Source organism: Strigops habroptila, chromosome 8 (genome assembly GCF_004027225.2).
Source record: "Strigops habroptila isolate Jane chromosome 8, bStrHab1.2.pri, whole genome shotgun sequence".
NCBI classification, from domain to species: Eukaryota; Metazoa; Chordata; class Aves; order Psittaciformes; family Psittacidae; genus Strigops; species Strigops habroptila.
In genome coordinates, this window is record NC_044284.2 from 58929406 (window position 1) to 58942856 (window position 13451).

A 13451-nucleotide genomic window follows, 5' to 3' on the forward strand; every position below is an offset into this window, starting at 1 on the left:
CACCCTCACAGGGATGAATTCCTTCCTTATATCTAACCTAAATCTCCCCTGTTTAAGTTTAAACCTATTCTCTCTTGTCCTGTCACTACAGTCCCTGATGAAGAGTCCCTCCCCAGCATCCTTGTAGACCCCTATGCCTCAGGCTTGCTTGCTGCTGGTTTTGGAGATCTAGAGTGTTTCCGTGCTTCCTGTTACCACAGAGGGTTGCTGACAATGCTGTGTAAGGGAGCAGTCAGCTCTACAGTGTGGGTGGGGAGGTGATGTTTGGCTCTTCCCAAACCCAAGAAAATGGCAAGCTGCTAATCTAGTATGTAATTGTGACCTGCTCATCTAGCTGACAGAAGTACATCTTCAATGGTGGGAGGTGAAAAACAGGTTATTTGCTGAATGAAGGGTTGGTAATGACAGGGCAGCCCAGGCTTCATGCAAGCCCCAGGGCTTTGCATGTTAACAAAGGGCCTCATTGCGAAAGGTAAAGAAACACAGATCTTTGCCTTCAGCAGTCACAGACAAGTATTGTTTAGTGTTTGCTGAGATACTCATAAGCCCATCCCATTTTTATTACTGAGGCCCTGTCCTGTGACAATTCTTAAGCATTGATGTCCGCTGCCAAGGAAAATGTTTCTTCTTGGGGAAGTACCCGCCAAGAAGAAACTTAATATAGTGATAGGTAGAAAGTCTGTTTTCTTGAAACAGAATTCCTTTAAGACCTGCCCAGCCTCCATTGTCCTCAGAGGCATGAAGAGTAAAATCTGTCAGTCGATTAGCATGGCGTTAATTTTTGTGACTGTCAGCTCCAGTCACAAAAACAGCTGAGCTGTAGCAGCAGAAAAGCACTTTGTCTAACCTAAGGCTTGTGTATGTCCCAGCTGTCAAGAAATGAAGAACTGAGATGGAAGCTCTCATGAATGTCTCCTGATGCTTAATATCCTTATTTCTTAGTCTTTGTATTTGCTTGCTTTTCTTCTTCTTTATCAAGAATTCTCCATTCCTAAGCCAAGCACGAAGGCTTTCTACCATTCTTTATATGGAGCAAATGTCATTCTTCCCCCTCACAGTGTCTCCACTTTATTTCAACTCTGCTGAAAATGGTTTTATTTTCTTTGCATATTTCTTTTTGCTATTATTTGTTTCTCCAATTGCATTATTTAACTCTGTGTGCCTAGAGGGTATAGGAGCTATTTCTGCATTCCAGACTCGCCTAAATTCCTGTTAAACTCAATGGATGTTTTGAGTGTGCAAGGACGGGGCTAAGAATTGTGTTCTACATTCTGCACTTCTGAAGTCTCCCCAAGTATCAGCACTTACAATTAAAACTTTAAAGCAAATAAGCAGCAGATACAGCACAGGTAATTATAGGATCTCTCTATCAGATACCAACACTAAATATCTATATGAAAATCAGGTAAACAGTTGAGCAATTAGATCGTTATCAAGTGGTGTTTTTCTCTAAATAGGCATACAGTGAAAAAAAAACCATCCTAGCTAGTCATTTATACCATGGCTCCTCTTGAATTTTAATGAATCTATGTGCGTATAACCATTTATTTCTGAGGAAATAAGGGATAAAATTCTCTGCTTTAGAGAGATAGGTTAAGACTTGTTTTGTAGCTGAGATTTTGCTTATACGAGCCTCATCTCTGAAAAGACTAATTCACATTTCTGAAGAACACCAAAAGGCAGCCTTCGTGCCTTAAGACTGCATAAGACCTACTTAGAGGTCCTAAGTGATGTATAGGTTTTCTGATGAACCTCAGCATGGCACTGAATCTCATTGCTGAAAAACTGATCTGTAGAGTGAGTTCAGATCATGAAGTATTTTCACACCTGTCTTTTTTTTCCTTCCTGAAGATGAAATGCATATGAAATGCCTCTGAACTCTCTGCGTGGTAGGATGGAGCTCACAGAGTCATTTATCATCACCTGTCCCCAAATCCTTGCTTCAGGTTGCTGTGGAGGAAACCACTTAACATCAAAGCCCCCTGACTGACTAGGTACGAGCTTATCAAAGCCTTTGCTCTCCACATACACTGTACACACACACTAAGCAGTACTCCTTAGTACAATTAACCATTTAACACCTAGTGTTAATTTTACTTAACAGGTAGAATTCTCCTTTGTAGATGTGTCCATGAGTATTTGTGTATCTCTCTGTATAAGTAGTTGTACTGAACTGAATGAGATTTTGTGTATATATGAAATTAGTTACACAAGCAAATGTCAAATCCAATAAAAGTAATTAAAAACCAGTGTAACTGTAAACAGTAAAAATATTTTTCTGTATATTCAGGTGGAAACAGTTTGGTAATAAAACCTCCCTGCTACCTGTTCTGATCATCACAGTTCAAAAGTTGTCAGTTAACAGGTACAGTCTTCAGCTTCAAATGAAAAACCTTACTATAAAATAACAAAATATTTGCTTTTATATAAATCTAAGCAAAACCTAAATATTAATTGATGGTTTTGTCATTCAGGTTTCAGTGTAATTCACTTCTGCTTGTTAGTCTTGGGCTAAAATCTTGGCAGGAACCATGCCTTGGATTTAATGCCACTTGGCCTGTTTGGCCAGTTGAAATCTCAGGAGTTCACATTCACTGAAAGACTAGGCAATGCTTTTCATAAATATCAAGATTTTTCCAAACCTTTTTCACTAGAATATCCGGTCTTGATCCACTGAGTGTATTGTATTGAGTACTAACTGCCCCTTGCCCTCCCTTGCCCCACTGACATATCAGTCCATAGATGCTATTTAAGAATTTAATAGGTAATAACTATTTCTGCTTTTATCTGTCATTGATGTAAAAGTAGATTTAAAATCCAGAAGATGAAGTTCCTCAACCAAACAGAAGTTCACTGCAAAACTGTTCCTCTAAAAGTTGTTCTGAAATTCAGTACAGTCTTTTCCTCCCAAAACATGTGTGAAGAGCTTGTAACTAAGGAGAGGTCTTTCCTTTCCTTGCTATGTTACAATATTTTAACGAAAGACTCTCAGTAAAAGCCACAAAAGTCTATTGGATCTCTTCCCACTAAGGAATTGATATCCCAGATATTTGGTTTGTTAGTGCCTTGGCATTCCCAAGAATCACTTACTGCTGCCAGTCTTATGTTGACTTGCACTAGTGTTAAGTACCTTGCTGGCCCAGGATGCCAATCAACCAGAGTTAAGTGTGTCACCTATTTTTCTTCTTTGGAACAAGAAAAATATAGACAAGATTAAGGAACCACATAGACAAACATTCAGATTAAATACATTTTAGGAACTTCTGATTTTGAGGGCTTCAAGAATTAATGAAAATGAGCTCTAGCATTACATATTGCTTTCAGCTTGCCAGATCTGACAGCCATTGCCCTTTAGAGGGCAACTTGGATGCTCAGTAATTGCAAAACTGACAGAAATTCTGAGAATTATCACTGTAATTTTTATTCTCCTAATTCTTGCACATAATGTGTAAGTGTTTACAAGTGCTCAAGGCCAGGTTGGACACAGGGGCTTGGAGCAACCTGCTCTAGTGGAAGGCGTCCCTGCCCGTAGCAGGGGGTTGGAACTGGATGAGCTTTAAGGTCCCTTCCAACCCAAACCATTCTAGGATTCTATGAACTGTTTTTAGAGCAGTTGACCTGCATATAAACATCAGTGAAAACAGTAAATAGCACAAAATTCTTCTACTAGATGTCTAAAATGCAAAATTTATTTGGAGAGACTGAAAAAAGGGAGCATTCATTAACTTTCTCTACCCAAGGCGTTTTACTTAAGTCCTTCAGCAGAATTGGGACAGTTATAAAGCCATTTCCAACAACAGAAAAGAGCACATGAAGATAGGAAGAAAAAGGAGAACTCAACAGATCTGTGTTAAAAACGAGTGTGTCTGCACTGCACAGTGGCTGTAACATAGCCACATCCAGTTACTTTCTACTTGTTCCACTTTTAGCTTTTCTGGGTGCAGCCAGACTAGCAGAAATGCTCAGATTTCTCCTTTCAAGCCTTACAAGGCCACTTACTTAAAATGAAAAATAGCTGGAAAAGTTGAGAAAGGTTGAGTGCCACCATCTGTCCTGTGGAGCCCACCTGTACAAATCCCAGTGGAAAATCAGAAATGCATTCTCATTCAGTCTTTCATTTAGAGAATACCACGTCTCCCTAATTGTTTCTGTGGCGCTTGATTTGTGCGGGAGTAGCACTGTACGAGTGTTATCCCTCAGGGAGCAGGGATCCTCATGGAAATGAGATGTGAATCTTTGTCAGGCTGCCTGGCGTGCGTGAAATTTTAACTAGCTAAATCCTGGTACAAGGAATTTTGTTAGAACTGCTGAATAAGAACTGTCAAACTTCTGGAAGTTGATTTTTCCTGCTCTGATAGCAATTGTAATGACTTAAGATTAATTTTAGCATTAAAAAAAAAAGGAGAGGTAATTGCAGTACTTAAAAGCCTGAGGCAAAGCAGTGGAAATGCTTTGGAAAAGATAATTATACCTGTCTGTTTAATGACATTAACTGCTCCAATTAAGGAGAAGTGGAGGAAGGGACAATTTGTTTCTTCTTTAACTATTCTGTGAGAAGCAGATTCGATATTCAAGCAATAGACACTGGTTTCTTTTTTTTCTGAGGTGATTCCCTAAGGTTTAAACATTTTAAAGGCTATTGGGGGGATCTAATCTCTTGTTATCATAAAGTGCTTAAGTTCATAGGTATGCTGGTGTTTTACCATCTAAACAGGAGACGGGTTGAGTGCATTTATACAGCAGGCATTTTGTTTCACATCATTACCCTAATCTGGCCATAATCCCAGTCTAAACATCCATAAAGAGATTATTTTTAACCAGGGGAAGATGGGACCAGAAGAGGATTCTCTGTTGTTCCAAAAAGGCAGCAGGTTTGGGCTATTTACTACTGATAAGAGTTAGAGCAGGCTGCAGGCTGGCTGAGTGCAGTGTAGGATCTGCTGCCACAAAGCTTTCCCTAGGGCTTGCCTGCTCTAACAAACAGTGATGCATGTGTCTTTAAGTATAGGTGTGTACACACACCAGTCATTAGCAGGGATTTTGCGTCAATGCATTCGAGAATGCATACTTGCATATATAAGCAGGCATGGATTTTACCAGGGGGAACAGAGGGAACAGAGTTTAAGAGGGTTTTAATCCTTCTATGAATCCTTATCTTTCATTTCCTTGCTGTAGTGCTGGCATTGCTCCTGGCGCTGTTCTCAGATCTAGAGTGGTTACTAAAGTTTTAACTACAAGTTAAAAGCAAAGGCCAAAACTCACTTTGTGCAGTTGCACAAAGGCAGTAGCCCTGAATGAAAGGGCAGCACTATCCTCTTCAGAGTTGCAGCACAGAGACAGGACTTTTTTCTCTGCCAATAGATATTTTGAGCTTTTTAAGGCAGTGTGAATTGCAGAAGATAATTTAGGCAACAGACAGCTCGATCTTTGTTAAAGCAAGCATAACCCTCTGTTACACAATCCAGGTAGGTAATGGCACAGAGCACTCTTTCCTATCAGCTATGCATTTATTTCTGTATCTACATAGATGAATAAATATGGATGTATTTTTATACCTACAGAGTATTCAAACAGCATTCCAAAACAAAACAATCCCCTGAATACATTTAGGCCTAAGCAGATGCCACAGAAGCTGATACAAGATTGATGTTAATCACATTGTTCCAGGCACTGCTTGAAAGCTGTCAGCCAATGCCACTGAGAACATAAAACCACCGTCACTATCACCATGCTGGCTGTACCCACAGAACCCAATACAAAGAGTATAGAACTGAAATACAACAAACACACGCACACCATTAAACCAGGAAAAGGCTAACTAGGAATTCCAGGTAGAAATTTCTAAATTAGAATTAATAATAAAAAGCATTTTAATTCTGCTAAATGACTGTTTCATTTTCTTCTTTTCAGTGAGAACATCAGCAGTGGACAGAAAGTCAAACAAGCTGAGCATCATGGAGTGTTCCAGTGAAATACCTGACCTACCATGTGCAAAAAGGAGATTAATCTATAGCCTGAGAGGCTGTATGACTGGAGCAGCAGGAGAGAAATGAGCACTTAGCAGGAGCAATGGGTATGTTTAGTTTATTCAAGTCCAGAGCCCACAGTAGCTTTATTCAAGTAAATGATCTAGTCCAAAGAGAGGTTCTTTGAGCTCTGCACTATAATTAATCTTCCCGTTCTGGTGATTAATTGCAGACACACACCTTATCACTCCTGTTAAATGACCCTCGTGCATTTCCCGTCCCCTAGCAGCATGCACTCTAGTGGTGCTGGGTGATTAGCAAGGAAATAACTGACCACAACACGTGATTTCCATTTCTTAATCCTTTAATGATTAATAAAAATATGAATGGCACCACAACAGCTTCTCTTCTCAGTCTCGGCGTCTAGAAAGACAAGCCAGGAGCCAAAGATAGATGTTAAAACTATCACCTGCTCAGATTTTTTCAACAATTAGACACTTTTGCCTCTCCTATTCAGAATTATGCTACATGTTTATATTCCATTTTAATATAAAATCTCATCATTCACCTTGAAAATACTTTTTTTTCTTATGACAGAAATGAGAAAAAAACCTCTCATAAGTTATGTACTTGTACATTTTTACTCTCATCCTACATTTCTTCAGCACTAAGGGCTCCAGATTTTTAATCATTTTGTAAAAGCCTAATTGCAGATTTGTGTGAAGTTAGCCCAAATTCTGAATTTTCCTATGACTTGGGAAAATTCAGCCTAGATACTAAATTCTCACTTCATCTGTTGTCAGCACTAATGAATATACTTGACTGAAAAGCAACGAGCTTGGACATGTTGCCATAAGGCAGACAGTAAAGTATAGACCCTGCTCCAAAACTTTGGGAATATATTTATACTGCTGATGTAATTGCATAAAAACCTTATTTTGGAGATGCATCTGCTGCATTTTATGTATTCAAAGCCCAAATTTCTCCAGCAGGTGAGCTAACAAGGATGAGGTTAAAGGAAAATGGTGTATACTGAGCCACAAAACAGCAAGTCTCTTCCTCTTCTATCTGAACCAAGGCAGAAAGAGAATCAAAGCACCTTCACTTTTCCTGCTATCCTGTTCATTCAGGAGAATCAGCGGTGCATATTGAACAGTTTGCCCTGGAAGTAGCACATTACTCACTGTTAGTAGAATTACAAACTAGTAACATAGAAACTAAGGAGCAGAATGAAGAAGTGTCCCTGCTGCAGTGCCTGAGTGTAGCAGTCTCATTCCAAAGGTAAGCAGATCAGACTGATGGGACTTCTGACATCCATATGCATTGTGGAGAATGTAACTGCCCGTATTCCAACATTTCACAACTATTTTCTTTCAAATGACCTTCATGGTGAACATGACCTCCCAAACATGGAATGCAGCAGATGAGGAGGTAGCAAAGAAGTCCAGTTCTAGCGTCTTGGCCAAATTCCAACTTCAGTAATTACACTCTGCTCTTTAAATTCCCCCTGCAGCTCTAGTAGAATAAAGCTCTTTTTCAGCTTGCCCTGAAGCATTGTGGAGTATTTCTGTGAAGCTGTACAACACTGAAAACTATCTCCTCCCATTAAAACTGCAAGGGGAATTTAGGGAGACAGAAAGCTATTACCAGAGCTGGAGTTTGGGCGGAACACCAAGGTTAACTTACACTTGCACTGGGATCAAGGGATCTTTGCTGACTAGGAGTGTCAGACCCCTATTAAAGAGCACAAGTGGGAATAACTCACTGTGCTGCCTGAATACAGACTTGGAAACTTGGCATCTCCACACCTGGAAGGGACTGTAGGAATGTTTCCTAACAAATGACTCCGTATAAAAGCCTCTGGTCTCTCATCACCACCTGATTTGGTTATTTAGTAATATTTATGACATTATTTGTTGATAAAAAAAAAAAGCTCCAGCAACAGCAACTTTAAAAGAAACACAACCCACACTTTAAAAACAGCCTTTACCAACAGAAAAGCAGCTGTCCAACCCAATTATGCCACAGCAAGTGTTTGAATATCAGTAAGTAGATACACCAAGAACCACCCTCAGAGTGCTGAAATAAGCTGAACCAGGCCTGCAGTACCACGGAAGCATTCTATGTTAGACAGCTGCAGCAGTTCTTAGGCTCTCAATTGGGTCTCAGAATATTTAGGTAACTGCCTCCCAAATTAGTTTTTCCCCAACACCAAGAGTCATTCTTACTAAAGTGGAATAATTTAGAACAATCACTGTACAAATTCCTGTAGAAAGGAAAAGACCTCTCCAAATCCATCCACAGGCAGAGTCTGTTCGCTATTCCTATTTTGTGCCTTTTTTCTTCCTGTTGTTGCCTTTCCTTTTGCAGAGCTGCAAGCTCAATGCTCCTATTTCAGCCATTTGTTTAATCTCACCTTTCTCATATTTTCTTGTCCTCAGCCACCTGAGAAGAGCCAGCACAGTGATGCCCACACCAGCAGTCAGCATCACCACTGTCCCCGCATCACCAAAGCCAGCACCCAGCTCCTGTGTGCAAAACTGCAGTGGCTTTTGAGTTTTTCAAAGTAATAGGCTACATCAGCTATATCCACATCACACCTGGATTTCTCCTGCTGGTTCAGCTGGATTGGGATAACTGGGAACACGTACTTACTGGCTGTGATGTACCTGGGGTGCAGTTTGTGTCAGCTCTCAAACAAATGTTTCAAGGCATTCACTACATCAGGACCATTGAAGGCACTGGACCTTTTTTGTGCTTCAGCTCAACGTAGATCCAGTTTGTTCCAATCAGTTCACCACTACTGAGGTTTTTGTCACCCTTGTTGGTTCTTCTCACTCAAGCAGTGTTCCCACACCAGCAAGCATTGCTCTGACTGCACTGCCTGGCTTTGAAGATACCACTGTCCTCCCAGTCTGGATTGTAAATACCATCAGTACTTAACAGCCCATGGGGATGGCCCCAGAAGCGCTTCTCCTTGCAGAGGATCATTTCTGCCTTCATAAGCAAGCATTCTGAAGCCAGTCTTAAGCAGTCTACCTTGTGATTTGAACCCACCAGTGTGCAGGTGCAGTTCTCAGGTCCATGCTGGGCACACACCATCAACTTGTTGGGTCTCACAGGTGCAATTGTTCTGCGCTGATGGGGGTACCACCAGAACCAAACCCAACAAAACCCCAAACAAAGGCTCCATAGCACAGGGGGAAAGCATGGATGCAGTCTTGAGTGACAGCAGGCAATACCTGAAGCTTTAATCTGCCTGTTGAGTCTGTTCATCTCTACACACTGATGTGCTGCTTCCTTTATCAAGATTCAGATCAGATCCACTAAACCGGTTCTCCTTCTGGTACCCAAATCCCGGAGAAGTCAACAAGCTGCAGGGAGCAGCAGCAATGCAATGGAGCTGCCTCCAGATATTTGTCATCCTTCCTTCTTAGTTGAGGAAACAACAGGGGAGAGAGGAAAGCCAACTGGAAGCATAGCTCCCACCTTGGCCTTCCCACATGGATTAAAGCCCAAGCAGCTTGCCCTTTTCCTTCTTCAGACTTCTTACGGACTATGAAATGCACGTTTAAGGAATGTCTCCTATGTCTGTGGAAGAAATCCTACTCCACTTCCATAATTGTTTTTCCTGCATCTTCCATCACACAGTTTCTGTATAATTCCACTGTCTGGATTATTATCATTTATGGACTTCCTCCTTTCTACTTCCATATATTTATAAAAGAAAGCCTTTTGGAGTTTTATGTATGCTGCCAGGAGAAGCTGCCAATTCAAGAGGAACGACTGTTCATCACATTGATGGCTGCTCTCCTACTTACAGAGCACAGTCTCATCTCCCAGTATGGAAAGCTTCTCTCCCTGTGTTCCTTTGGCACATACTCATCCCAGGGCAGCACTAGGAATGATGATTTTCATGCTTGCATTACCCTTACAACATTGTTAGTTATTTCTAAAGAAATCACTCAATCTGAACTTTGAGTAATGCCTTTCATGTGCACTCCAGTAGCTCCCAAGTGTCCTAATGATCTACAAAGTGTGAGTTACCATTTCCATGTGTTTTGGCAGCAGCTGAAAGATACTTTGCAGTTTGCATGAAGCAACTCCCATCCATCTGATTTGTCAGACACTGTCAGCCACTTCATAAATCCTGATTTTGGGACCAGTAACGACCACAGAACAGTGGATAAGGCATTCTCCCATACCTGTAACTTGCCCATTGCCCTGCAGTCAGCTCCTTTGTGTGCTGCTGGTTCCTGAGGGCCTGAACTGCTTCAGATCAGTGCAAGGTGGGCTACTTGTAGTGACTGCTTCCATCAGAGTGAAGAGGGGGAAGTTACCCTGCCTGCCAGTGAGTATTTATAACCCAGTACAGGTTTAATATTAGCGCTCCAGCTGTAAATACTCTCTGCCAATAGAGAAGGCACAATCATAGAATGGTTTGTGTTGGAAGGGACATTAAAGCTCATCCAGTTCCAACCCCCTGCCACGGGCAGGGACACCTTCCACTAGAGCAGGTTGCTCCAAGCCCCTGTGTCCAACCTGGCCTTGAACACTGCCAGGGATGGGGCAGCCACAGCTTCTCTGGGCACCCTGTGCCAGCGCCTCAGCACCCTCACAGGGAAGAGCTTCTGCCTAAGAGCTCATCTCAGTCTCCCCTCTGGCAGGTTAAAGCCATTCCCCTTGTCCTGTCCCTACAGGCCCTTGTCCAAAGCCCCTCTCCAGGTTTCTTGTAGCCCCTTTAGGCACTGGAGCTGCTCTAAGGTCTCCCCTTCAGGAGCCTTCTCTTCTCCAGGCTGCCCCAGCCCAGCTCTCTCAGCCTGGCTCCAGAGCAGAGCTGCTCCAGCCCTCGCAGCAGCTCCGGGGCCTCCTCTGGCCTCGCTCCAGCAGCTCCACGTCCCTCTTGTGCTGTTGCCCCAGAGCTGGATCAGGTCTGCAGGAGGGGTCTCATGAGAATGGAGCAGAAGAGGACAATCTGATTCTGACCTTTGCTGCTAGACCTGTTTCTAAACAAGCCACAGAAACCCACGCTACTTGTGGGAGCAAAGGTAAAACAAGTTCTCCAAACTATTCCTGGCTCCTGTATAGCACATTATCACATCAGCATTCCAACCTGGTATTGTACAATTCTATGATTTCCCCTTCCTTCAGATAAAAACAACAGTAGTTACCTTTCTTAGAAAATAATTGCAATCTACAGCCCAAATGATTACTATTAAATGGCTGCTATTTCACATTGTCATCTTGATTTTTTGATAAGAGTTTAGTAACTTATCCCATTCCCCTCATTCATCTATCTATAATAATCTGCTTTTTTTTCAACTTCACATCCCTCCTTCAAAGTCAAAATCCATTTAACTGTCAGCCACATACTCACATCTTGTCTTTCTTTCATTTCATATCACAAACTTTACAGAGAGAGGGGGGTTTGGGTTTCCCCTCTCTGGAGGGCAGAGCCTCAACTGCTGTAATCCAGCTTCAGTGGAGCCCTGGCGGTTTCCATACAGCCAGGAGCTGCACCACCCCTGTGCTTAGAAAGCACCATAAGGCTGGGCAGAACCAGGGCAGTTTAGTGAATAGTGTGATGTTTCCAGATGTTCACGCTTGGTCTCAGCCTCATATTATCATCTGACAGTTTCCCTTCTTACAGACACTTCCAGTGAAGTAGAGAAAAAGGGGCTGTCAAAAGCCACATATGGAAGGAAGGAAACCCATCAGTTATGCACCGAGCCAGTCTGTTCTCCTCACTGCTGGGAGATTCTCATTACCTTAAGTAAAACCACATTCATTGGCACTTCCCTCAAAGGTGGGCAGAAGCACAATGACAGTTTTACAACATACCCACCACCAAGCAGAAAGTGTAGAACAGTGACAAGAACAAGGCAAAGAGGAAGAGTTCTGAGTTTCCCTGATGTGCTGCATAAAGTGCACTTTTTTGTACTGGTGGATTTTCCCCTCTGTAAATAAGAACCGACTTATTATGAAGACAAAAGTCTTTCCAAATACCTATATACATATATAAAAATATGTGTGTAGTGCCTCTATGACACTAAATAAATATTATTTCCTTTAATCCATGCTAAGCTGTAATGGCACTACCAGAGTTAATTATTTCGAATAGCAGGTTGTAAAAGGAATAATCCTGCAGGAGCTGGGGAGTGCCTTATTTCTTTAGTGATCTCTGCTTCCATGGAAACAATTTCTCAGCACAATTCTAAATCTCATCAAAATAGGGCACTATGTCTATGTAAACCAGCAAGACGTTTCCAATTAAACAACCCGAACGCTTTCATCTAGGCCATTAAATGCTTTGTCCAGTATCAAACACGATTACTGTGTTGGCTGGGATGTTAACAACCAGCTTCTTCCCATGTGCCGGCTGTGCAAGGCCAGATGAAGCCTCCCTGCACACATCCTGACCTCACCTCCTCAGCAAGGCTCGCAGCACATTCCCTTCCATTTGCAGCCCCCAGAGAACACTGCTCTGGTGTTTGAGGGGGGCTGCATGCCTCCATGCTGCTTGCTTCCACCTCCACAGCGCCTCTTTCCCCTGCACAACACGGCCCATAATGCCCAGCAGAACAAACTCTCTGCTAGCACAGCAGGAAGGAGTTAATCTGGCTCCTGCTGCTGGCAGAACTAAAGCTAGAACACACTTGGATTAAATGGTTGGTAATGCCCCATCCCTGGCAGTGCTCAAGGCCAGGTTGGACACAGGGGCTTGGAGCAACCTGCTCTAGTGGAAGGTGTCCCTGCCCGTGGCAGGGCGTTGGAATTGGGTGAGCTTTAAGGTCCCTTCCACCCCAAACCATTCCAGGATTCTGTGAAGCTAATCTGATAATCATCTCCAGAATTCACTGGAGCTGCCCATGAAAACAAACCCATTATGTTACTTAACTTCCATAATCCTACAACCAGGATTCTCTCTGAGAAAACAGTGTGGAAAATACTGATCTACCATCCTGGCATCCCTGCCCCAATGTACCACTGGCTGAGTTTCTGCAGACTAAACAGAGGGTTTGTAACAGATGAAAGAAACAGATGTAACAAGGTACAGTGCTAGTGCCTGTAAAATGGGATCACCAGCCACAAGTTTATGTGCACTAGTAAGAACAGCGGGGCTCTTAGTTGAAAACCTGTTTTGTATCAGCTGTAGCAACGCTCCCTCTAGTGGTACGAAACTTGGCGAAGCACTTGGTTACTGTTACTGACCTGGAATAAATACCAGATCTGACACTCAAGAGATAAGACATTACAAAGGTGGAACACAACCATGTATGGTCTTGGTCAGTAGAGCCTTGAACACCAGCCCTCAGGAACAGCAAAGCAAGCAAAAGGGATAAAGGTACTTAATAGCAATGATAACAGTGTTAACTTTGGTGTTTGGTTTGTTTAAGGGTTGGTTGGTTTGTTTTCCTCAAATGAACTTAAAAATGTTCTTAGAAAGTTACTTAAACTCTGGTCTTTCCCCTCGCCTGGAATACA

General features: G+C 42.3%; 1 protein-coding gene and 1 long non-coding RNA gene across 3 annotated transcripts; one reads left to right on the forward strand and one right to left on the reverse strand.

The window, feature by feature from the left end:
• Positions 1–1203: 1203 nt before the first annotated feature.
• Positions 1204–6241, forward strand: LOC115611580. Of its 2 annotated transcripts, none has more exons than XR_003992632.1 (3): positions 1204–1349; positions 1852–1994; positions 5911–6241. It is a non-coding gene; the product is annotated as an uncharacterized LOC115611580 (long non-coding RNA). The 2 variants fall into 2 exon arrangements; XR_003992633.1 differs by having other exon boundaries at positions 5915–6241.
• A 1696-nt stretch (positions 6242–7937) lies between these two features.
• On the reverse strand, positions 7938–10393 carry TACSTD2 (tumor associated calcium signal transducer 2). The gene is given in 4 exon segments (XM_030494723.1): positions 7938–8523; positions 8526–8714; positions 8717–9077; positions 9079–10393. Coding segments are annotated over 4 exon segments (882 nt in total). The 5' UTR covers positions 9178–10393; the 3' UTR covers positions 7938–8290.
• Between the last annotated feature and the right edge of the window lie 3058 nt (positions 10394–13451).